We start from the raw sequence: 26336 nt of genomic DNA, 5'->3' as shown, positions 1-26336 counted from the left end.
TAGCTGGTACCGACTTTAGTCTTACTCCATGGTTTTCTTTTACAAGTTCACATTGCTTATTTTACAGTTACATCATATATCTAGATTGAGATTCTCATACAACTGCAGTGTCTTATCCAGACATGACTGGTGTAACTGAACAGATTCAAATATAAATGGTCAGCTACTCAGAGACCTGCTGACCAAAATTATCTATGCAAATGGTTCTTGTAACAAGTAACTAAATGTCAAAGTGTAATTCAAAGTATTTATAGCAAATTTCAGGTACTTTGAAATCTAAAATGAATGAGTATCTCCTGAAATGCTAAAGAAAAAATATTTTAAAGACCAGTGGCAAAACAATAGCAAAGGTAGCAAAAAGTGTACCTCAATTAAAATAAATTTGTGTTTATTTGCCATTAGTTTATTTATGAAAGTCTGTTTTCTCACAAAGGGAAGAAACATGCTTCCAAACTCAACAGGAAAAGATCATTAATAAATTCCCCAAGAAAAGAAAAGCCTGGTGCTAATAGATGAGTAGGCGTGGAGCACTCCAAAACAATTTCTAAATCACAGAATGAGATTAATATTTAAACTTTTTTTAATTTCTAATGGCATGCTTTTTTGAGGAGGGAAAGGCAGAGAGCCTAGGTGCTCATTTCCTCACTGTCTGTCAAACTCTTTATATTCATTTTGAGGTATTTCTAGCTTCTAGCTCTTCTTTCTGCCTTCTGTTTTTCCTTCTCTGCTGTCTCTCCAACTCCTCCCTTCTCCAGTCATATGTGTCTCAGAGCCAACCGTGCAGCTGAGGCCAGCAGCAGGGTAGTACATGCTGTGTGCTCCCCCAGACCATGCTCTTCTTTGCCCTTTTGTCCGTATTGACCAGATGTTACTCTGAAGAGCAAGAGACTTGTGGACAGAGCAGAGGCGCTGCAGCACACTTTCATTAAATGTGGTTTCTAAGAACTGTCCACAATTGCACCACAAAGAAAAGAAAGAAGGAAAACCTCAAAAACATGAGACCCGAAAACGTGGTAGTTGGATTATATTTATATTTCCTCCCCAGATGGAAGTATGTTTTCAGCACTTTTTCTCTTTTCTTTTTTTCCTGCCAGCTTCCCAAACTGAGGACAATTATATCTCCTGATTAACTTAATGGCTCCCACTCTTTTTTGAATATCAGAGTTCTTTGCTTTCATGGCAAAACTGGCCTTCATTGTGAATTCAGGCCACATACATGCCATGTTCTTGGATAGCTTGGATTTCTGCTGCCTGGAAAGAGCACTGAAGAGAACACTGTAGCAATTTGACATTTGTTGTATTCTGCCATTAATTTTCTTTTAACTAGGGCTAAGCAGAAGACAGACATAATGGACCAGTCTCCTTTCCAGTCATTCACTAAGATCTATAAACTTCCAACTCTCATGTGGCAAGGCTGCTGTATGATTAATAACTTCTTATTCACTTACCATTGACAGCAGAGAAACATCAGTATTGTGTCGACCCTTAGCAAATGCTGGCTATTACATTTTCAATTAGCTTGGTGGATTACTTTTCATCCTTCAGTTGGAGTCTTGTAGTGCGTCAATGCCACACCTGTGTAAACGTTATCAGCATTACATCCCAGGGGATTTGTCATCATTCCCTAAATGCTCTAACAAGCAAGCAAGAGCTGCTGGTCTTCTGCTGTGCAGTGGCAGCTTATGTGCTAGCCCACTGTTTGCCAGCCAGAGGCTTCCAGTGGGGTCTCGGGAGTTGGGTGCTTCTGGAAAGACCGTGTCAGGTAAAGCTTAGTCGATGTGAACTGTGCCAAAACACTGATGAAAATGCCCCAAGTAGGAACACAAGGCCAACACTAGGCATGAAAATCCCAGTATTCTTTGCTGAATAAACACCACTAACTCTTCTCACCTTTGTTTCTATATGTGTACCATTTTCTTTATGTAGATAGTAAGAGGGAAATAGGAGGGGGTTGGGGTGGGGGGAAGCTGAAGGCCTAAATTTTCTGCAAATTGGGAAGAACGAAAGTAGCTCCAAAGATATTAGTGTTTCTCCAGCTCTGCTTAAGTACCATGTTCAGCATTAGAAGAAAGCAACTCTCTGAACTTTTGCTAGCGATGCAGGTATCTTTTTTTCCTTTTAAAGTTTTTTTTATCTGTAGGAAGAGAAATGGGAACATTTGAATTTTCTAACTTGTTTCAGGTTAGTTCTAGTAACATTTACGGAATGTGCATCCTAGACATTTTCCACACTTGCTGAGCCGTTCAAAATGTCATTACCCACAGATCTAGGAAAAGTTGCCCGCCAGACCAGACATCCTGGCTGAACACCAATATCATGAGATGGGCAAGGGAGCATTTGTTATTTTGATCTGAGGAGAAATCTGGCATTTCAAATTTTAAAATATCCCTTCACAACTCAAAGATACTGCAGTTGATTGCTCTCCTGCTGTGATATTTTTTTGGTAATACATAAAAAGCATGCACTATATAAATACAGGAGCCTTTCTTGTTGCTGCAACACCTGTTGGGTATTGTTTAAGGAAAATACATTGTATTTAAGCTCACCCAGTGTTGAACTGTTCTCCATTGCTGACGATTGTTTGGTGAGACTAAAATTGCAAAATAATGCTAATGACTTCATCCAATATAACGAAATCTAATGGAGTTGTTATTCAACATAGTTGATAATTCAGAATTCAGAAGCTATTTTTTACTCTGTTACAAAAGCTTAAAACTTGACCATCAAAAACACTGGATTTATTTCAGGTTCTCTTAGTAAGACAGTTGCTCATCTTATCATGATTTTTGACTTTTCTCACAATTCTTTTAAGGAAGTTTGGTTTTAAAACTTTTGAATTATCTTTGATGTTAAATACCTTCCATTCAGTTCAAGAAAGAGATGAGTACCAGTATTTATACAATAGTAGTAACTTGTCTTTTCTCTAATAATATGCCCATGCAGCCAACAGTCTCCTGGGCTGCATCAGGCTGAGCACTGCTAGCAGGTCCAGGGAGGCGATCCTTCTCCTCTGCTCAGCCCTGGTGAGACACACCTGGAGTGCTGGGTCCAGTCCTGGGCTCCCCAGTGCTAGAGAGACATGGACATACTGGAGCAGTTCATCAAAGGGCCACAAAGATGATGAAGGGGCTAGGGCATCTCTTTTATGAGGAAAGGCTGAAAGAGCTGAGGCTGTTCGGCCTGGGGAAGATAAGGCTCAGGGGGATCTTATCAATGTCTATAAATATCTGAAGGGAAGATGTAAAGCAGACTGGGGCAGTGGACACACTGAAACTGAAACGCAGGAGGTTCTTCCTGAACATCAGGAAACACTTTTTTACTGTAAGGGTGACCAAGCACTGGCACAGGTTGCCCAAAGAGCTTGTGGAGTCTCCATCCTTGGAGATACTCAAAAGTCATCAGGACACAGGTCTGGGCAACCTGATCCTGGTGGCCCTGCTTGAACATTGGACAAGATGACCTCCAGAGGTCCCTTCCAACCTCAACCATTCTGTGATTCTCTAACAAAATAGCCTGAAGTTATATTTTGATAGGAAAGAAGACAGAAAGATTTTAAAGGGAGTGAAATTTAGTGTCAATAGAACAGGGGGAGTTTTTCTGTTGACTTCAGTGTAATCAGGTTTTGGCAATAAAAAAGAAATTGGGCAAGAGAGATTTTTATTTTTTTTAAATAATCCAGTACAACATGATTAAGAAGTGTATCTGAAATGTAATCCTTTGAAAATGTTGTTTGATTACCAGTCGCTAGACTGAATGTGCTATTTCTTTCATTCCTTCTTTCGTAAGAAACCAATTGCTTCCCCTTGGCATTTATTGCAGATGAACAGGAGAGCTCTGGAGCGATTATTTATACTGTTGAGCTCAAGCGCTATGGTGGGCCTCTTGGAATTACAATTTCTGGTACTGAAGAGCCTTTTGATCCCATAATCATTTCCAGCCTTACAAAAGGAGGATTAGCTGAAAGGTAAATTGGAAAGCAAATTATTTTTAAACGTTCGTTTTGTCAAGATAAAGATTTATTTTGTTTACCTGAAGATACTGATTTTCATGGTTTAGCAATTTATTTTTTTATAATTGTCCAGATCTGAGTTTATAATCTTTTTGCTCTTGTTTTTTGATCATTGCCAAGTTCAGGAGCATGAGCAATATCTTAACAGGATGTTCATGCACATCCCATACAAGACAGAGCAGAGGATTGTGGTCTTTATTATAAATCACCTAGGGAAGACTAGTGAATCAAGCTGCTCAGTCGCAGGAACATTTTAGCAGCCTTTTGAAAGCAATAGCCTTGTGTAGTACAATAGGGAAGGAAAGCACTTCATGTGTCTAAGTTTATCTGAACTTAGTGTATACTTATCTGCCGCTTATCATATACACACACTGCATCTGTACACGCAGTTACATACAACATAGCAAGCATTATCTGAGGCATAGAAATGCTCCTCATGGTAAGTGATGGACAGAGAATAATGCAAATGCTAAGGTTTTCTACTGCCTGTTATTTCTAAGATAGGTAGAGTCATTGCAACTGGTACCTTTGGTGGTGGTTTCAGAGAGAACTTACAGCACACAAAACACGACGCTGTGCACAGCCAGAACAAACTGCATTTACACAGAGAGAATTTATGTTCTTCTCTTGATATGATCCATCCTGAAAGCCAGGTTGGTGAGATAGCTGTTACTTGCTCACACTGCCATTACCTGTTATGTGGTGAGACTTCTAGAAACTTGACTCATTTCAGAACTTACTGAACTGTCTGAGATTGCTTCTGAACAGGTGGGCTGCAATGACTATCATCCATAGGTGATTAACTCAGCTACCGCAGTAACACAGAAATCTACATCTCCCTGCCTCAGCTCTGCTCTTGTCACTACAACAAAGGTGACTTGCTTTAAGCGTTTCTAACAAAAGACTTGCTCCGTAACACAGCTGTAAAACCAAAATGAAAGAAAGGGAGATGAGACTTTCATGCTCCAAATATGCAAAGAAATTGCCTTTGTTGCTTTTATGCTCTCTTCTCAATGTTTTACTTCTCTCTCTTATTGTAGGACTGGGGCAATTCACATAGGAGACAGAATCCTAGCAATAAATAGTAGCAGTCTGAAAGGAAAACCTTTGAGTGAAGCCATTCATTTATTACAGATGGCAGGAGAAACTGTCACCTTGAAAATCAAGAAGCAGACAGATGGTGAGTATGGCCAAGGGTAGCATCAGGGATCTTTAATGCGTTGTTGTTAGAGATTAACAAGCATTTAGGCCATCCCTGGGAAAACATCGTGTCAGTAGTAAAAAGTGTATTCTTAGAACTGCAGTAAAGCAATGACCACCCCCCCCCTTTTTTTTTTTTAATAATCCTATTCAGCTACCAGTCCCAAGAAATTTTCTGTCCCTGTGGGTCACGTAAGTGAATTGAGCGATGCTGAAGATGAAACCTCTGCTGCACAGAAATCCAGCAAACTCTCAGACATCTATTCCACTACAGTCCCAAGTGTTGACAGCGCAGTAGAGTCGTGGGATGGCTCTGGTATTGATACCAGCTTTGGAAATCAAGGTACTATCAAGAATGCAGTTGACATTTCAAGTAGAAATTATTGCCTTCATGGTTGACCTTTCTTTGCCTTAAAGAGAACTTTATCTGTACCAACTTTAAACCTTGTACTTTGTAATGTGCTGATGTCTCATTATGACCACACACCTTGCCAGGCAGCATGATTTCTTACACTTGGCTGGCCTCAGATTCATTCTTTCATGACAATGTGATGTGTTATGAAGCATTTATCAATACATTAACAGGCTTTTGTTAGCTTTACTGACATCTGAATAGCCCAGTCCATAGCTCATCCACAGCTAAATGAGTTTATCCTTCAAATACAGATCAATGCAAGGCGCAGAACACACTGAAGATGTTCACGAAATTGATGCCCACATGCAGTAATTTTTAACTGACAACAGATATATTATAAACTGCTGAAGGAGGAATGTTAGGCATTGCTTATGATTTGTAAATCGTTTGCTTCTTCCTCATTCCTGCAGCATTAACATCTAACTTTCAGCTCCCAAAAACAATCATTCTATTTAAAGACATGATTTTCCTTAACACTAAATTTTCAACTTCTGTTTGACTATTGTTTTATATAGGATTTTCAAATAATCTCATTTTAATTTGTAAGCTACATTTATTTAGGCAGCGAGGGATACAAACATTTTGTAATATTCTAGATAACAAGAAAAATAACTTCCACAGAGCTTGAGTGTTTTATTTAACTCTCTCTAAAATGTTTATTTCCATAGTAAAGCAGGTATTCCTACTACCTGGCAGGTATTTGGACAGGTAGATCCTTACCTCAAATAATTTTTTTTGCTCAGTCTGGTTGCACACATTCTTTCCATTTTATTTCTTTCCATTCCGTTTCTTTATCTTGCTTTCCAGGAGCACGGGTAGTAGCTCATGGACAGCTGTTTTGTACCCTCACAGAGAATTGAAACAGCTCTGCCCAACAGATTTCTCATATAAACTGAAGTTCTGTGCTGATTACTTTCATAGCTATTCTCTAATGCGCCTGCTCAGTGATTACACTGGTAGTTTCTTCTGGAAAGCAGAACTTTTCCTTTGAAACCTGCTGAGCTACTTGAGATCAAGAAGTAGCTGATGTCACTAGCAGTGGCCATTTTTGTCTGTTCTTTAATTTTCAAGTATTTCTTAGCCTTACTGCATATATTTGGCATCAACTTACTTTAAACAAGACAATCTCAATACATTTAATTATAACTCCTGTTTTCTACATTTTACTTTTAATTTGCTGTTACATGTAACATTTTACTTAGTACTCAACGTACTGGGCTATACTCCCCCTGTATAATTTGTACTTCACTGGAGTTTGAGTTGGGATTAATTTGTCCCCTTTTCTGTTTTTAACTGTTTTGGTCAGTTTATCAAAATAAATCCTGTTAGATTTTCTTCTGGTATTTTTAAATTCTAAGGAGAAGTATTGCTGAAAAGGTGCCAAAATGATAGTTCTCATTTCATGGGTGAATTGATATTTGCAGCAAATTGTTCAACCATCGAAAGGATTGAGGCCCAGACTGCTTTCCAAAGTCCTGATGATTCAGATGCCATGCCAAAACTAAACCAGTATCTCAAAGCAGATTTTTTTCTAACTCCCTTGAAAAAATCATCCCAGACTTGGCTGGATACATGACACTTCTGCTAAACAGCCTGAGTGTAATCAGATTTGCGCCTTATCCCTTGCTGTGGTACTAATGTGACCCACATTTCTATTAAAGTTCATTCTGTCTTGACCTGTCAAGTTGAGTTTGGCTTCTTTCCAAACCTTTCTTGGCATAAGCACAGGCTGAGCAAATTGAGGAGTTTGGGAAATGTTGCTGGAACACCAGATAATGATTTATCCTATTAGTTACTAATTTAATGCTGGTGAGCAATCTTTTCTCTCCTTGAGTTAATACCCCATTTTGTACCTTTGTCTAATGTGTCTGGCTTACTAATCTGGAGCCTTCCCCACACAGCAGTCACATTTTCACAACCAAAACCCTTCCTAGAATCTGGGAGTATGTTAATGTCTGCCAATTAGCTGGCAAATGCACACAGCTCTGTAGTTACATGGGATTTGAGGGAAACAGGTCTAGACTGATTTATGGAAGCAAATTGCTCTCTTTAGAGAGGTGACAGCAGTGATATTTGTTAGTCATCAACAAAATAGAACTTCCTAGTTCAATATGCACATCAGAAAACACCAGCTAGAAAAGGAATATGTCAAGATGAAATATATATATAGCAGCTTTACCGTGATGGATTTTGCTTACCAGATCAACATCAGCTTGTGACAAGTTGATCCATGCATTCTTCCTGATACATCACTTGGAAGCCAGACTGTCTGGTTCCTACTTGGAATTCAAATTACACTTAATTCAGTTAAAGAAATACTATTGAACTAATACCAATATTGCTTGTATAATAAAAGCACCCAGAAATAAACTCTTCAGATATAAAGGCCATCTGATGCCACTTACGCAGCCTTGAGATATTTGGAAATGGCTGATAGAGAAATCCCTTTCTGCAAGGTGAGCTTTCCAGGGGTGTATATTGGTCCCTGGCATGTGTGCCCATCATGAGATTGGCCTTTTCTCAGTTCTTGGAGCCCTAGCAAAAAGCAGTAGCTCTGCTAAGTGCAAGTCCCCCTTCCATAAAGGGGAATGGGTACAGAGATTCCCATGTTGGCCTTTATGCAGGGCTGTGACAGCTCATTAATACAAGGTGTTAATGAGTCCTTGCCTCAGGGATGCTGCGACAGCCACCCTCCTTCCCGTTCTGGCATTACTCCAGTCAGTGGTCACTCAAGAGCCTCTGCACCATGACAACTTTTGCATCTAGGTGGCCATTCTACAGATTAGTAATATTGTGCATAGTTGACACTAATATGTCACTAATTTTTGGCTGTATTGCTTCCAATTTTGAGAAAGTTACTAGGAGGAAGAAAAAACTTTCTGCTACTCATCTGAAAAGTCAAGTTGATGGGCTTTTTTAATCATAGAATCATAGAATGGTTTGGGCTGGAAGGGACCTTAAAGGTCATCTAGTTCCAATCCCCCTGCTGCGGGCAGGGACACCCTCCACCAGACCAGGTTGCCCAAAGCCTCATCCAGCCTGGTCTGCACCGCTGCAAACTTTTTTCAGTAGGTCTGAAGCACAGTTTTCTTAATAGCTTAAGTTTAATTTTGGGCATGTTACACATGACCATGTTAACACATAATTAACACATCCATAACACGTGTGATTTATTCACTGGTATTCAAGGTATGATGTCAAATTGGAAACTGATAAATTGTGAAAATGTCCAGAACTAAACATCAGAAGCAGCTGAGACACAAACAGTAGGAGAACAGTGTTGGATATATTTAAGGTTTTACTTTCAATGGACTTTCACAGGAGAAGCTCTAGAGCACACCTATTCTCAGGCATAATTTAGGTCATTTATTCTTCTAAATAGCTGACTACTACTGCAAAAAAAGGTAGCAATCATGAGTCCATATCCAAGTTCTAGGGAAACTAGTTCCACAGATGTGCTCTTCGGTCATCACAACATATGCAGTGCTGTAAATATATAATTCATCTTTTTAGGACTCAGCTATCAGGCTTCAGGATACAACTTCAACGCCTATGAATGGAGGAGTCCTAAACAGACTAGTTTGTCCCCTCCAAGCAAACCACGGAACCACCCTTTTCATGATACAGGGCTGAGTGATGATGAATGGGACCGACCTACAGCAAGCAGGTAAGTTCACATACGAGTTTCTGTTTTCTGATTTTCAGCTGCAGCAGTGCCTAAAAAATGAACACTTACTGTCTGAAATGAAATTATGTTTTTCTAACGCAAGTGTAACAACTTTTCCTTTAAATATGAGATAAGAAATTTATTAGGGTAGACTCATGACATTTATGGATGATTATGATACCAAAACCAAGACATAATTATTTTTATTTACTTCAGACAAAAAAACCACAGCATTTACCTCTTACGAATAAAAAAATAAAAAAATTTTTAAAAAAAATACTAAAAATTAGAGCATTCCCCTGGGTAAGCTTCAAAACGAACCTGCTCTGTTTTCCACTCCACAAAACGAAACCTACAAATAAAGCAGCTAAAGACAACTGGCATGTTAATCTTTTGACTTCCATGAAAATTCTTTATTTTGGTTTGGGCAAAGAAGCAGAAATTACAGTCTTCTTCCATAAATGCTTGAGACATCTGCAGTGATTTAGTAGGAAAACAAAGCAACTCAGGTAGAAACGTCGTGTCCAAATCTATGGTAGTTTGCCATGCACTCCTCTTCTGAGAAGTAAATATCTTCAATGAATTTCTCTGCAGGCAAAAGAACTTCCTGAGGGAAAAATGCATAGTTGACAATGCTTGGAGATAGTAAAAGATCCAGAAACCCAAAAGTCTCTTATTCTTTAAGAATAATCCAGCAGTGGAACCACTGCAGAAACTTGGGTAATTCCTGCCAAAGAACAGGTCTTCCTCAGGCGAGGGAACACAGGCATCCTAGTCGGAAAGATTTCAGTGCTCTTTGTACCCATGCTCAGGACTTGCAGACATGCATGTCCTTCATTAGAAATAGAGTTTCTTGGTGTAGCAGCACAACGAGCCTGAAATCCCAGTTTGTGAGAAATTCAAGTACAGCACTAAAGAAAACCTTTCTGGTTCCTGTAAAAACATAGTGGAGAAGTAAATCCCTAAGGTCCAGACTTTTACCTTTGAAATGCAAATCAAGGCAAGGCTTAGATGCCAGTGCTGCTTTTCAGAAGCTGAGTGACAAATCCTCTGATACAGCAGATTGCCCAGTGGCATTTTATCTGGAGACAAGTCTGGCAAGATGATAGCTAAGGTGTGGGCAAGTGTGAATTCTCAGTCCAGATCCAGCCTCTTTGGTCCCTACTAGCCAGAAGCATACGAGAAGTTTTCATAGGCTAGTAGTGGGCAGTATTTAATAAAGGAAATGACCACAGTTTTATTCATGCCTCCCATTCTTGGTAAGTTAATATCTTTAATTTAATAGCAGCATCTTTATCCATATTTAAGGGCCATCTTTTGTTTATAAGATGAGATGTAACCATAGATTCCAGAACACCTACTGTTTTGTAGTTACGTAAGTAATAGGCTGAAAAATTTGATGAGCAGTGAACTGGGAAGCTGGATTGTAAAACACAGAATCTTCTAAATGAAAAGTGTCTATTCTACTGCTATTTAAAGCACTATTCAACAGAAAGTATGCACGCTAAAGAATCTTGCTCTACTTGTCAATGTGATTACACGTAAGATGTATGGCACAAATTAAACTAATGATTATTTTAACCCTGCATCTGTAAAATGGATTATGCCACACCTGCTGGTGTTCCTATATCAAGTGCTGGAGTATTTGAGAAGGGCATGTCTGTTCTTCCAGCTGGTTACAGGGATTCCCAGAAAACCACCTCGGCTCTACCTCTAGCTAAGCAACTTTTCTTCTTCTCTGACACTAAAAAGTAATTTTTTCTTACCTTTATTTTGTGTAGCACAGCTTCCAAGAATATGTGGCAACAGAAGGATCCTGAGACATTGGGAGAGGATCAAGAAAACCATTTAAAGCAAACTTCCATAGAAAGATCAGGGGGTGAGAGCATCAGGAGCATGAAGAAAGAGGGCAAGCTATGGAAAGGTGCCTCTGGTGGGCAAAGGAAAGGTGGGGGACGGCTGGAAGAGTGGAATACTACCAGGTAGGAGAACAAATTGTGCACAGGAGTGAGATCCAGCTGAGCTGAGGTGGAGCTGGGGGGGGGGGGGGGGGCGCTTTGAAAGAAAGGAAGAACAGTTGAAATGAGAAAAAGGAGAAAAACAGAGTAAAAGCAGAAAACACATCATTAACATGCCATTGAGCAACAATGAAATTTCAGTCGGCAAGCAAATGAAACCAGAGCGCTTAAACAGCTCTGTAGCCTGGTGTCTACCATCACTGGCAGGTAGGATGAGTCTGTTACAGTTCCTGCTCCAGGGAAAATTTTTGCACATTAAAACAATACTTACAGGAATGAGTCTGCCAGATCCTAGAACATCCTATCACCTCCTGAATTAAAAAAAAGAAAAAAAAAAGGATTTCATCTCTCATATGGCAATAAGAAGCAAATCACAGGCACCTCTGTCTTCATATCTGTCCCACTACCTCTCCTTCAGCATTTTTATGCATCAAATTTCTGATGGCTCTTTGAATAAGCATCAGAAAATCAAATATATTTGTTATAGGTCAAACAATATTTCACATGACATAAAATCAATCTCTCAGGTTCAGGAAAAAAAGTCATCTAGATGAGAAATTATTTTGGTACCTCTTTTTTTCTGGTGCAGTAGCTCAGCTACAAATTAGTTTATTCATGTGGCTGTAATGGAGATGCAAAAGTTGAGCATTTCACACACCAGGAGACAAGACTCAGAGAAAAGGCAAAAGAGGAGGTGAGGCCAGAAAACGGAATTACTTCAGCTAAAAAGAGGTCCAGACATATAGGCATCATGATTTCAGATTTCACAGAAGTTGGAAAAGAAATGGACCTCCTGTTCTAGGAAATCCAATCTTTGCTGTCACAGACAATTGCCTCAAATAATCCTGTTCATTAACTCAAGTTCCGTTTTATATTAGAATATTAGTATGCAATATAAAGAAAGGTATTGTAATGGATAAATTAGTGTATGTTCAACATTGGCTATTAAAATAACTACTTAGGTTTATTCAAAGAGCTAATTTCAGAAGTCAAGGATCTTTCTAAAATCATGTTTTAAATACTTTCTTGTCTTGCCTGGGAGGAATTGCATCAGTGATCTGAGTAGGTATTCTCGCCGTTGCTGTATCTATTGCAATATCTTAGAAGAGACACTGATGCTAGATGGACAATCATTGCAATAAGAGATTGAAATGGCTGACCATTGTCTGCTTGACTGATCGTAACTGTAAGAAAGCATCTCTGAGGCAGAGTATCGTGTGCGAAGCATTCAAGCTGTCCTCCCTTGTGCTTTTAAATTCTATTTAAAAGCCGTTCTGTTAACAGCGTTACATACACGCTATTCTCAGTAATACATTTTTGTCAAGCAAGGCCTCAAATGCTTCCGTAATAGAGTTCGCTCTGTTTATGTGCTGTTAAGCACCACTAGCTGCAGTCCATGGGCAGCTGCTCCAAAGTAACAGCTTGCTGCCACCAAAAGGGCAAATTCTCATTCTTTCCTTCCTCACTCTTCCCCTTTGCCTTTCACATAATCAGCCCCCTCCCGTGCAGCAGCTCTGACGCTTGTGTGAACCTTCATTGAGCTGATTCCCCTTGCTAAGACAGCAAAAAACCTCCTGTACATACACTGTAATGGTTTTGCTTTGGGCTGTTGCTGCAGTCCAGAGTTGGCATTTTTTATCAGACCTCTCTTGCTGGGCAACTTCCCTAAGCATCGCTGTCGCCAACATCTTGCTGAAGAGTGCTAGCAATAAAGCTTCGGTGCGTTTATGAGCCACCAGAGACCCAAGGCTCCATGCAAGACAGTTGCATCCCTGAAAGTTTCTCTGTGTTTGTGTATGAAACAACTGGAGCAGTTTGTATGATGGCAGTCAGGTGGGCTTAAATTGATAATGATAAACACTACTTAGGCTGAAGGAATCAGGTAAAAAAGCACCACCATCCCTCTTGCAAAATGCTGTTTGCAAAAATGAGGGCTCTTTTCGTATTCCCTAGGAGAAGTCTGTAAGGTTGAAAGGTTTTATTGCAAATATTTGTTGCACGGAGCAGCTCTGCACACAGCGACTGGTTGATTCATTAATTTTCATCAGGAGGTCCCAGTTTCAAGCCAGTAAAAAAGTGTATTGATTGTTCTTGGAATCCATTTATCTCCTTACCGAATAACTGGCTGCTCAGATCCTGCCAGCTGCTAGCGACTGCCAGGTTATGAAAAGACTTGTCTGTCATGTGCTCTGCATGTCCATCCAGCCTCTCCCGATCAGCGACTCTTCCTCACTCTCCTGCCTACCTACCGTAACGTTCTGTCATTCAAGTTGCAATCTGTGTCAAGGCACGTGTATGAAATATATTTTTTGAGGGAAAAAAAAGTCCACATTTTTTTAACCTCTCACTGTAAATCTAGCTTTGCAGGTACCCATGATAACACCGAGGCTGACCAGGAGGAAAATTTCTGGTCTCAGGCTCTGGAGGATTTAGAGACCTGTGGCCAGTCAGGAATTCTGAGGGAACTAGAGGTAGAACAATCTTAACCTTTCTTTCCAATTATAGAGAAATATAATGGTTTTGGTTTGGTTTACATTCATTTTATTTTCTCTTTTTTTTTTTCTTTTAAGTTGCACTAATCACACCAATTCATTTAAAAGCTTTAACCCCTCTCCACAGGACAAGGCTGACAGGCGTCTGTGTTTGAGAAACATGACTCTCTTGGTACCTACCCTTTACCTTTATATTTTTGCTTGTGCAGCTGCCTCCCCCGCCCCTAACCGGAGCTGTTTTCTTTTGTACAATGCAACCAAAATTCTACAAACATGTTCACCACAGAGCTTTTGACTTGCAGCTTCTGCTGTGCATAACCATTGCTGCTGTCTGCACAGGCAGCAAATAGCGCAGAACTTCTGAAATGGGCATAACCTTCCCGCAGCAATGCATCCCATTCTCTGACAGACGCTTTCTGCAGCTTTTCTTAGCATGTTGTAGGTTGTCTTTTAATTTGAAACTTAATTTGATTAAGATGAACATAAAAGAAAATCATCTTTCCAAAATGTTTACTTCTAATCTTAACACTCTGCAAAAAAAAAAGCTGCCGGTGTGAGAAATGTTCGTTATACAGCAATTTTGTCAGTACGTAACAATTTTTCACATTTCATCTTGAAGTTCATTGCAAATCTAACTGTGCTTCATGCTTTGTGTTAGATTGTGAGGAGGGTAGAGGGGGAAGGAAACACAGAGTAACTTTGGGTCTTTATTTTTCTAATCACCTTTTCTCTTAAGTTGTCTAATCAGAACAGTTAAGATTATACTGCCACTTAAAGCTGTGGAATGAAAGGTCCTAAAGTATTTTCTTTTATGTTCTTTTAAATTCCTGGAGCTGCAAAACTGGCAGAATCTCATTTTCATTTTTATGTTATATAAAGTCCTTTAGCAGCCAGGAGGAATGTGAATGGCATAACTGGGTGAAAGTTTTTCAGTTCAGATTAATTTACTTCCTCAGATTTATGGCTTTTGTATTGCATGTATGGGTAACAAAATGCGATTCTCATGTATTTGTTATTGCAAACCAGAGAAATGTAGGAGAAAATGTTATGCTGGTTTAATTCCATAGTTAGATATAGTTCGGTACCGCAGGTTTCTCTTGCAATTTTCAATATTCAGAGCACAATAAAAGGATATGGAAATAGATAATTCAGAAATAGAAATAGATCATTCAGGCTGACCAGAATTCAGTTACTTCAGCAAGTTGAATTTCCCTCAGCCTTTCACAAAAGTGAAATTCGGAACTGTAGATGCTGTATCATTTATAGCATCACCTTGTTGCACAACCCACAGCTTTGAAAAGAAAGCAAGACTCATGCAGTACGACAGGATGCTAAGAATGGAGATGCCTCTGGTTTATGAAGTGCCATTGCATTGTCAAGGACTCCTTCGCGTTTTTCATTTCAAGGTCTTCAGCCAAAGAGCAAAGACAGACTTGTTTGCCAAATCCTCTAGCTGCCTTTGCTCCATCAGGCAGTAATATCAGTCATTACTGAGCAGAAGAGAGACTGTTAAGGCTACAATCTATTATCTCATAGTGAAAGTAGTGCTGGAGCTGGGAGAAAGAAGGGTGACAGACATGCTCACTAGAGTCAGAAGCAAATGTTTATTTGCCTGTTTTCCCCTTATCTTTTCCCCCTTCATTTTTACTTCTCATTTTCAAGCAGGCTGCCTTTATCCTGTCCCAGTCAGAGTTCAGGTTATGGCCTTTTAATTTCCCTTTTTTACTTATCCATCAGGACCAGGGAGAATAAATAGGAAATTGAGCCTACCCTATCCCAGCAGTGGCACCTCTGTACCGTGCCTCCCGTTCCCCAGAGCAGAAATTCTTTCACAAGGGAGGAGGCTCCATGTTGTGCACGGGTGCTTTTCACATCAGTCCATTCCACCCAGTGGATGAGAAGACTGCTGTCGTCTTTCAAGATTTCACCCTCCATATATACTTACATCTAACATAAAAGGCTAGCTTTTACTGAGATTAAAGCCAATAGTGAGACAGGGGCTTGTATCTCTGAAGTATTACTGCTAAGCTAAGGCAGCTACTCTTGCAATATGCGTGTTATGCAAAGTTTCTTTCCAGGCAGTGAGCTTACCTGCACTGAGCATCCTGGCCTGGGGTGGCATCCGGGCACGCTCTCTGCCAGCGCTGACTCCAGAGCTGCCTACATATTCTGCTGACTCACATTTTTTTACCTTGCACGCACGGTCTGAATTCTAAATGCCTTCCTATAGCTCCGATTCCAACAAATGCGATTATGCCGCAACTTAAATGTCATTTTACTTACATGTAAAATATTTTTTAAAGAAGCAGTTATACTACACACTCTTCAGTCTGCCAGGGGACTAGCTTACAAGCATAGCCATTCTAGTGCTCAGTATTTTAGTCTGAAATGCTGTCTAGAAACTTTTGCCCATAGGGTTCTGTTACTGTTGCTGTGTTTTGTTGTGGTCCTTTATTTTATAGTGACTTGCAAGCAGATTGAACATCTGTCCTCTTGCCTTTTGCTGTGCCCTGAGTGATTGTGTTTTAACAAAGAATAGAGATGTTTTTCCTACTGCTATGAATTAACCACTTACTTAACCCACATTCTGTGTTAAAAATTAACCTGTTCTTTACTGCTCCAGGCCACAATTATGTCAGGAAGTACAATGAGTTTGAATCACGAAAACCCACAACCTCGTAGCCAGCTGGGAAGACAAGCCAGCTTCCAGGAAAGAAGTACTGTAAGGCCACATTACAGTCAAACTACCCGTAGTAACACATTGCCGTCAGATGTGGGGAGAAAGTCCATGGTTCTGAGAAAAATTAAGCAAGAAATGAAAGAAATCATGTCACCAACTCCTGTGGAGTTACACAAGGTCTGTAATTTTTCTTCGGGCAGCTTTGAAATAATATATTCAGCATAGGGAATCTAATTATGTGGCAATACAGTAAGCACTTTTTATAATGACTCCACAGATGTAATTTGGGGGCCATGCATATTAGTTCTTACAAACACATTAATGATATATCCTTGTGGGGGAAACAAACAAATAAGATGCATCCTTGTCTACTATTTTGTTTTACAATAGATCCTCAAAAGGGACTGCTCTTTTACAAGGAGGATCCGCTAGTAATTTGAATTGACAATACCAATAACTCATCTGTGCAAAATGTGTTCATTAAGAAAGCAAAGTTTAATTTCTAGAAAATACATTTCTTTAGGAAATTACTCAGGAGGGTTTGTGACTCCCATTGGTCCTTTTTCAAATTAACACTCATTTTGAATCAAATACGTGAGACTCGATGTACATAATATAGAATGTTATTTCAAATTAGCTATTGCTTCTCTTCTCTTTATAATTCCTTTGCTCTGAAAAGGATAAACGATCTTCAGTCTGTGCAACTTTGCACTGCTCGAGACTGTTGAAATCATCTAGTGATATGAAGGTGGCTCTGCACCCCAAAGAAGTACTGCAGAAAGTATCTTCAGATATGCACAACAAACACCCTACCAGCTTAAGTCTCAAGTCCAGTGAGGCCATTAACAACAACCAGTTTCCGAAACTTGGGGAACGCTATAATGCTGCTGTACTTGATGGGAATGAGCACCCCATCCCCTGCACCCATCTTCAACTTAAAGGTCTGAGATCTTCCCAGAGAGGAGGCAGAGAAATTTTGTTACAAGGTCACGTGTTGTAATTCTCGAGGGAGTTGGTTTGGTTTCTAGTCCCTGCAGATTTGCCTGAGTTTAGTTCGTAATCCGTTCAGTGCAGTTTCGTGAGGTAAGGACTCACTGAGTATGGGCTAAATGAATGTTTATAGAAAACAGCAGAGAGTGGATCTTACATATGGAAAATGAATCCTTTGCCAATGTAAGCAATCAATAGGATCTGTTGTGATAGTTTTAAACTATTCATATTTCCGGCTCGGTGTGAGGTATAAACCAAAACTACGCCAGCAGGCATTTCATAGTGTGTTCACGTTCAGCAGAGGCACAGTTTTCTCCTTTGGATTATAAAACCAGCCTTTTGTGACTGATAAAATAAATCCTTTTCTGGAGAGGAGGAGTCAGATTTCTATTGAGTCAGTATTCTATGATAGCTACTAGCTTTTAGAGTCCTGGACAGTAAAAAATACCCTGTCCTCAAGCTTGCGCTCTCTCTTCAGTTTTCTTTTTTTTAAGATTGCTGTAACCTTCCATTTTAGTAATTTCCAGTTTTTGTTCAGACAATACACCCACTTTTGCACTGTCTGCTGAAGTGGTACTGACTTTGCTTATACTGTCTGTTCTGTCATCCAGAAAAGAGTCATTTCCTTTCTTTAAATGTAAAAACTTGAAGCTGCACCAAGGATTTTCCAAATCCTTGCAGTCATTTAAGAAAGATAGAAACCAGTGACTGAACCTTACGGTCTGATTCACCAAAGTGGGCTTGTACCCCTATGGTGACACGTGCAGGTTAACCCAAGCATTGTGGGTTATCATGACACATGCTGTTGTATTCATGCCCATCTTAGCAAGTTCTTACTACTTTTTCTTATTGTTTCTTGTGTAGCAGTGTGCCTGTTGCTTTCTCTTCTACCCTTAATTTTTGTATCATCATCAGACCTCTAGTTTAACACTAATAACTTGTTAGTTGCTGTTTCTCACGGACAACTTGTCCAACAATAGTTTTCCAAAACAGGTGCAATGCCACGGGAATTCAGTGTCAGGCAAATGCCTTGATTTAAGTATTTTTGGTAACAGATCTTGCTGGCAAATGTGCTCTGCCCTCTGCAGGCAAATGTCTTGATCAGCTGGGCCACTGACAGGACAACTAATGAAATAAGAACTCTTTTGGAAAACTCTGATGGTATAAACAGTTTTGGAAATACAAGCTAAGACATAGCTTGCCTAAGACAAGTCTTGGCAAGACATTCGAGCATGTACTTGACTGGATGCTGCTGAGCTTTCCCAGTTTCTTCACCAGGACAGTTCAGGTGCTTTTTTACTGTCTCGGTGCGATGAGTCTGCATGCCTATGTGCCATGTAGATCAGAGTTCCTACCTTAGTTTGATTACAAAAAGGTGGATCAGCTAAGGTCGCTGTTCCACTGGTTTTTCATAATCTGATTGCGAGAGAGCAAGAATAGATGATTCTACCAAAGGAAAAGCCACACATAAAAATGAAATGCAGCAATAGCCAGTCCAGCTGTGTAGGGTAAGAGAATAAGACTGGATAAAAACTGCTCAGGCTACAAACAGAAATGAGTAAGTCTAACGCAACAGCCCAATGACATTACTAGCTTGTCCTTCTCAGCTATACTCCTGTCAGAACAGTAACACAGCCCTGAGGACTGGTTTGCTTCATGCTGCAAACACTGCAGCAAAGTTAACCGGAATTCTTCACTGCTCTTTCTTACTTCACTCTTTTACATTCACCAAATGTGTACTTGAACTGTCTTTGTCCTGAGGAAGCTAGGATTGAGATAAGTGTTGTACAAATCTCTTCAAACATTTGTTCTAGACGGTTTAATAAGTAACATTTAATTTAGCTGGGTAGCATATTGCTGTATCAGTACCCAAATTTAATTAATGCCTTTAATTAATTTTCTCTACCTAGGAAATCATACAGATTAGTATTTTTCTAAAAATCATTGTGAACCATTTTTTAAAAGTTTCATAGAGCACGCATTCCTCTGAGAGCAAAAATATGCATGAGGCATCAGATAATTTTTCAACAGTATTATTGCAAGTAGTCATTAACCTGAAATTACAGTTGGTTAAAATACCTCAATAAGTGATATGCACAAGATGTATAAATTTAAATTAAGCATGTTTCCATAGATTCGAGAGGGAAGAGAGGCATAGAAACAGACTCAAAACTTGTAAGCTTCTGTTTAAAATTTATAACTATTTAATTGCTTATGAAAGATGGATTAAATTTCCATTTCAGCTTTCTTTATCCCTTAGGCTCCTGATGTAAATTTAAAAGTTCATCAGATCACCCATAACGGCGGTTTTGCTATTGAGATCAAACCTCCCAAGCAGTTGTGATGAGAAGTACAGATAAACCAGCATGATTTAAGTGTTGCACAAATTGCCTGCAGTCTCGTACCCTTCTGACAGGGCTGCGCTACTGGCAAGTGAAGATGAGAAACCTGTGTGGTGGGGCTTTGCCCATAGCCATTATTAAATAAAAATATTTCGAAAAATATTTCAGATGGCAGGGGTTTTCCTCTGAGATTCCCTTTGAAGAATATATGCTGCCCTAAAAAGAAGTAGCCACAAGATTACGAACTGTAATACAAAAGAAAGTTCTCTGCAGATGACTTGCACCTAAAAAATGTGACAGCTGTCAAACAAGCAACAAATTTAAATTGCGGTCTCATCCCTTAAGTGAATAAGTATGAGTTTCTTTAATTTCCAAGCTCCTGTTAAATAAACTGAAAGTCAAGAGAAGATAGCCATAAGGGAAACAGGTTTTAAAAATATTCTAGGATCTGTAGATCTGAAGAACCACAGAAATGAGAAAATACTTTGATACATAAAAGTTGTGAGTGCAGAGTACTTTGGATGATCATTCTCATGTTCTGCTCCCTCCTTGCCCCTTACCATTTGTAATGCTCCATTTTTTGACTCAGAAGCTAGGCGTGAAGTAGCGTGTGCGTTGTTATAGACAGGAGCCAAGCTGGGGTGAGCTAATGTGGCGTGGCACTTCTTCTAGACCTGCAGAGCAGAATTGGTATGTATTTTGTTTGCTGACAGACCACTCGCTAAAACCAGGAAAAAAGCAACACTGTCTTAAAACGTACAAACAGAATCACCATCTGTAGTACATGCAGAATTATTCTCCACTCCAGCTTGGCTTTGATAAGGTCTTGACTGTAACAGAGCATCCAGTTTGGGGTCTGAAAGTTGAAGAAGCATGTTGACCTACTGAACAGAGTCCAGAATAAAACAAGCCTTATTTCACATCAGTGCAGAGAAGGAGAGAATAAACCGATCATGTTCTCTCTGGACAGCAGCAGGCTTAAGTCTTGGCAAGGGGAAAACATCTGAAGCACTGGAAGGGTTTACTTTAATAGACTGTGGAGTCTCCATCACTGGAGATTTTAAAAAGCAGGACAGATAAGTATCTCTCAGAAATGAGTTAGATGCCGTTGATCCTGACAAGAATACAGTCTAGATGACTTGAGAGTCCCCTGTTCCATAGGCTTTTGTGGTTCATCTGAGGTTGGATCCAGCTCCATTTAACTCCAGTGCCTGAAGGAAGAGGAAAGGGAAAAGAAAAGGAGTGAGTGGAAAGGCAAAGTTCCTGTTAAAAGTTGTGTCATCTGTGCTAGAACAGTACATAGTATTTTAAGTCTTCTCTTAGGTGCTGTATCACATTTGTACATTTCCTTTTCAAGGCTTCTTTAAGAAGCGGTTACCATGAAGCACTCCTATCTTTTGTGATGGTGAGAGGAAAAAGTTATCATCTCATTTGAAGACAATTTGTGTCTTTGTCCAGTGCTCATTATTTGTCATTCTTGCCAGGAAATGCACACAAATCTGTCAACAAATCTCCCTCCTTTATTTGTTTTTTTTAGTCTTGTTGAATGGCAGTCTTACAGCACTTTCATAGCAGCTTCAAACATGCTTCAGATCAAAGCCATGTTAGACATGCTGTGATATCACAAACAGAAGCCTCTGTTGATAACAAATTATTACAAGTTTCCCAGGGTCCTGCTGGTACAGCAGCTGTTGATGCAAATTAAAATCATCCTATGATGAATTATTTTGAGTTTGCAGATAGATAGGTTTTTCAGTAGCTGAAATGCCCATTGACTCTTAAAATTCGTGGTGACATAAAGTCTGACAGGTTCAGCAAGAAGTTACTTTGGGGGATGATGGGAGAAAAGAAGGCAAAGACCATAAACACAGCAGCCAGTGGGAAGTTTAAAATGACAGCTCATACCCAAAAACATCACCGGCAGGGAGCACACGTTTGCCTTAGTTAATGGGACTTTAGGTGTGGCTTGGCCCTGTTGTACAGGGGGAGAAAAACAGGGGAAGAGGAGGAAGTGGGATAAAGTGAGGGACAAATACTGCGGGGGGGGGGGGGGGGGGGTTTGCTTACCACAGCATGAGACAGGTGTTTTCACAGCAGCCCAGCAACGCACCAGCCACGGCTACAGATGAAATGGTGCCAATGCTGCAGCAGCTGGTGTATCTAACTTCTCTCAGCTGTTGCCCAAACTTCCCAGTGAGCCTGGTTTCATTCTGGTTTCATTCCCAGTGAGCCTGGTTAAAGCACTGCTGAAATACCACTACAGCCAAGTCAAGAAACCTGCAGAGAGCAGGGAAAAAAAAAAAGAAACAACCCCAAAACCCAACTATCTGAGCAAATCCTTCACTCCTGTTTTGATACACCCTTGTCTGTTCTTGCTTACCTTTCCACAATGGCAGCTGAGGCAGGATCTCAGCAGCTTTCCGATGGCAGCACCAACCCACGCTGTGCCCCAGCACTGCTGTGCCTTGGCATTCCTCTGTGAAATACTGACCAAGTCCTCGGCAGCCCGAACCGAATTTGGTCTTGGCCTGCCTTGAGCAGGAGGTTGGACTAGAGACTTCCCAAAGTCCCTTTCAATTTGAATGATTCCCTAAGTCAGAAACACCAGAAAGGAATTCAGTGGCTAGCACACACGAGGATGCAGCACATGGAAGCATTACTAGTACCGAGCCATTACAAAATTACAGACCACTCTTAATGTTGTCGCTTTATCAGCCAAGGTATAATAAAACCAGTGTTTTGAACCCAATGTGACATAAGCTATAGCAGTAAAAGCACGATTTTTGACTGTGTGACCGTATCGGCACACACATTTTGTGCCAGCATCAGTGTCAGTCTGATGTGACACCATTGACTCACACAATTTACTTGTGTAGGTCTGCACTCCTGATTTGAGAGGGAAGCAAGAAAAAATAAAAACCTCACAGAAATAAAAACATAAGCATACCATGTATCCACAAAGAAGTGTCTGAATCTTTTTCTATCAAATAACTGAATTCACAAAACTACCTGCGAGGACTTGTTCTCTGAACACCTGAAAAACCTTCTTCTAACACTTTTACTAACTCCTGTTTCCTGCTTTTGAATGACCAGCTCATGGTTGTGTAACTGTAAGATCACTGCCTGCAAGCTCTTTTGGAAGGAGCCTTAGTCGTACTTTTTTATTTTTTAAGATTGCATTGTAACTCTTATACTGAGCACTTTTCAGATGAGGCTTTACAGGGTGGATCACTGCCTAGCCAAACCCGGGCTGGCTTGGGCTTGTGCTGCTGGCGGTTATGACCGCTGGAAGACACGACGCCAGTTGTTTGGGTGAAGCCAGGTCTTCATCCCTGAAGCAAAACTAAACCTAATCTTGTACTCAGAGCCTGGTAACTAGAGAATAGGGTAACAAAAAAAAAAAAAAAACACCACCTGACACCACAAGAGGTGGGCTAAATATCATGAATTGCCAGCTGCCAAACAGAAGTGAAAAGGGCTGGTTATTCCTGAAGAATAAGGCGGCTTCTGAGAATATTAATATAATGTCCAAATGGGGACAACTCTAAGTACCAAATATTAGGTAAAAGTGATGTCTCTAATGTGGAAAAAACCAGCCCCATCGAAACCATCCTGGGAAGAAGACCTGCCTAATGCTTGTAGAAATGTGGACAAACTTTTTTTTTTTTTCTTCCCCCTTCTCATCATGTCACATCACCTCCCCAGGTAACTTTGTACAAAGACACTGATGGAGAAGACTTTGGGTTCAGCGTCTCAGATGGTTTATTGGAAAAAGGAGTGTATGTTAAAAACATTCGACCAGCTGGCCCTGGCGATCTGGGAGGTTTAAAACCATACGACAGACTTTTACAGGTAATTTCTGGTACCACACGGGTTTAGCACGAAGGGACACGAAGGCCAGATTCCTTTGTAACAGCTTTGTAACCGCACTGTGGGGTGTTTGGGGCTCTGGCTACACAGGCATGATAGAAGAAGACTGCATGAAGTGGGTTGTGGTTTTTTTCATCACTTATTTGGAGCAGTCTTATTATCTACATTATGTTTTTAAACACTAAGCAGTATTCTTTTGACTTTGTGCTGGGAAAGGCTGTGTGTAGGGGGACGGGGAGGACAACTGATCATAATTGCTCTGTGCCACAGGCCGCGTGAATCGCTCAGAGCCTCCGTAAGAAAAGAGTCACCGTTCATGGTGACTCGGGCTTTTATGCAGGGGCTAGATTTTCCTGTGAAATCATGTTTATATGAACACATTCTTCAGAATGTTAGGTATTTCAGAAGCCCAAAGGAGACATACAAAGGCATTTCCAGACAGATTGGTAATTGTTCCTGTTCTTGATACCGATTTCAGAATTGTTTCTGTGCTTAATCCAAGTTGTTGACTGACATAGTTGGAATAATGATGTCATACTCGCTCAGCACCACACTTACCCCAGGGCCAAGCTGGACTGTGATGAAAAAAATAGTCAACTAGCCCAATAAAATATTTTATATAGAATTCTATGTATTATTAATTAAAACCAGAGAAGACCTGAACTAAATTGACATTTTAGATGCGATCTGTTGCATTGAATGTTAACACCATGAAAGACGCAGAAACTATGTGCTGTTAAGTGTCACTTTCGGAGTGGGCCTTGTGACAGCTGTCACCGGTGTAAAGATGCCCACTTCAGCTACCTTCTGTTAAAGGGTGAGTAGAAGACTCAACTGGTATCTTCAGACCATTATGGTTATAGTGTCTTGTACTGGGCGATTCTCCACCTGGAATATTTAAATCAGGTTCCATAGTCTCAAGGATAAATCTGTTTCTCTTGTGGTCTCATTTCTTTTTCCTAAATGGTAATAAAAATCAATCTTCTGATCGCTCAGGTGAACCACGTTCGCACCAGAGACTTTGACTGCTGTCTAGTTGTGCCCCTCATCGCCGAATCCGGCAATAAGCTGGAGCTGGTGATTAGCAGAAACCCCCTGGCATCTCAGAAAGGAAGCTCAGAACAACAGACTTCAGCAAGTGGGGAATGGAGTGACCAGAACAATGCCTTCCTTCAACAGAGCGGACACGCTAACGTTAACGCAGAGACACGGGATCCTACAAACACGTTATAGCAGAAAATCGTTTCAGCGGGACATTCAGTAACGAAAGACAATTATGGTGCTAAATCCCTTTTAGAGTCCTCCGAGATTGAGGGTCAGATGCTATATAGCACTAAAAAGCACAGGAGGTCAGGCTGTCTGTCTCAAGGCTTGTATTAATTCACGGTTACTTTTGAAAAAGTTTAACTCTTCGTTAAGTCATTCCATTCTAAACAATCTTATCATTAGCAACAGTACGAAAAATCATGAGGGTCTTTTTTCCTTCAAGTAAGAAGCTGGGAAGATATTTTCAACAGGATTTGTGTTCCTCTGCCTTCAGCAGCAAGTGCTGTTTGAGGGAAAAGCGCAGAGTTAACCTCTGCTAACAGCGGTGTCCAGGTCCTGGGGTGTTTAAAACCATCTTATGAGAAAGGTGCTGTCTGATGGACAAGCTGCACGGGGTTTTCTTTTTAAATGGCTAGAGCTGTCATTTTGTGTTCTGCTGGCAAGAAGGGTGCACTCTTCAGCCAAAGCACGGTTCAGGTGTTTTAACAGAACGCTCGTAGGAGGCAGCGGTACGCAGTGAACGTTACTCCCCCGCTTTGGTAAATTCTGTTAGAACGTACGTGGTTCCCTATGCAATGAAATATTTAACAGTATGGCTTGCAACCTGTGGGGATTTTTAAGCAGAGACTTTTTTAGTGGGATAAAACCTCTGAAGGAAAGTAAAACTGAAATGAGTTCAGACAAATTAGAAAGGTTTTAAAAGAAAATGACCTTTTTTTAAACTATGTCAGTGGAAGATTGCTACAAAAGCTCTTTAATGATCCATAAACCTGTAAATTTGTACTGTCACATGTGAGCTTTTTAAGTCAAACAATTTCTTGAAGGGACAAAAATCCCATATAATATGCTTTGTTTTCAGCCTTCTTTATGATAAACATTACCCCCCCGCAACACTTTTTTAGAATTTAAAACTGTAAATATCTTTTACAAATACATCACACAAAATTCTCTCCTCTCCCCTCTCCTCCCCAGGCAATAAAATACTGCCAGTTGCTTTAGATGCTCACCAGCAGCTGCTTTGGTTTATTCCGGTATTCAAGTTGTTATTGGTAATTCTTGTTATTGGTGAATATGAAGATACTGGATTTGTACATTTGTAGAGTCTCCATATCTACGCAGTCACCTTACGGAGTTGTTTCTGGTCAATTTACATTGTTTAACTGTATCCCCGTTGCTGTTTCCAATACATGAACAAGCTCACCTGCCCTGCACACACAAGTATCTCAGATTTCTAGTTCAGCACTGCCAGAAAAGGTCAGAATGACATTCAATGCTGAATCATGTAAAAAAAAAATAAAATAAAAATGTTCATGAGTCACTTAAATATGTATTTTTATTTGTAACAAATAAGTATTAAACTGTAAAGTATTTTTGTACAAATTTAATA

At 40.1% G+C, this 26336-nt stretch overlaps 1 protein-coding gene and 1 long non-coding RNA gene across 11 annotated transcripts in view; one reads left to right on the top strand and one right to left on the bottom strand.

Moving 5' to 3' along the window:
* Positions 1 to 25964, top strand: part of GRIP1 (glutamate receptor interacting protein 1) — a 334877-nt gene extending 308913 nt beyond the window's left edge. For 5 of the 10 annotated variants that reach the window (XM_075746076.1, XM_075746036.1, XM_075746093.1 and 2 more), the window contains 10 exons: positions 3820 to 3964; positions 5050 to 5189; positions 5364 to 5552; positions 9138 to 9291; positions 11073 to 11273; positions 13669 to 13780; positions 13929 to 13973; positions 16425 to 16658; positions 23519 to 23665; positions 24680 to 25055. In XM_075746076.1, coding sequence (XP_075602191.1) covers positions 3820 to 3964; positions 5050 to 5189; positions 5364 to 5552; positions 9138 to 9291; positions 11073 to 11273; positions 13669 to 13780; positions 13929 to 13973; positions 16425 to 16658; positions 23519 to 23665; positions 24680 to 24916 — 1604 coding nt within the window. In that variant the 3' untranslated portion in view covers positions 24917 to 25055. Of the gene's footprint in view, positions 1 to 3819; positions 3965 to 5049; positions 5190 to 5363; positions 5553 to 9137; positions 9292 to 11072; positions 11274 to 13668; positions 13781 to 13928; positions 13974 to 16424; positions 16659 to 23518; positions 23666 to 24679 lie in introns of all 10 variants that reach the window. The other 5 variants (XM_075746053.1, XM_075746045.1, XM_075746109.1 and 2 more) reach the window with 3 other exon arrangements.
* LOC142600579 (uncharacterized) lies at positions 19484 to 26088 on the bottom strand. Its single transcript, XR_012834138.1, has 3 exons — positions 25957 to 26088; positions 21881 to 22403; positions 19484 to 21024 (listed from the first exon to the last, which is right to left on the bottom strand). It is a non-coding gene; the product is annotated as an uncharacterized LOC142600579 (long non-coding RNA).
* Positions 26089 to 26336: the final 248 nt, after the last annotated feature.

Source organism: Balearica regulorum, chromosome 1, assembly GCF_011004875.1.
Source record: "Balearica regulorum gibbericeps isolate bBalReg1 chromosome 1, bBalReg1.pri, whole genome shotgun sequence".
NCBI lineage: Eukaryota > Metazoa > Chordata > Aves > Gruiformes > Gruidae > Balearica > Balearica regulorum.
Note: the sequence above shows the minus strand (reverse complement) of the source record. Positions and strands in the feature narration are given on the sequence as shown.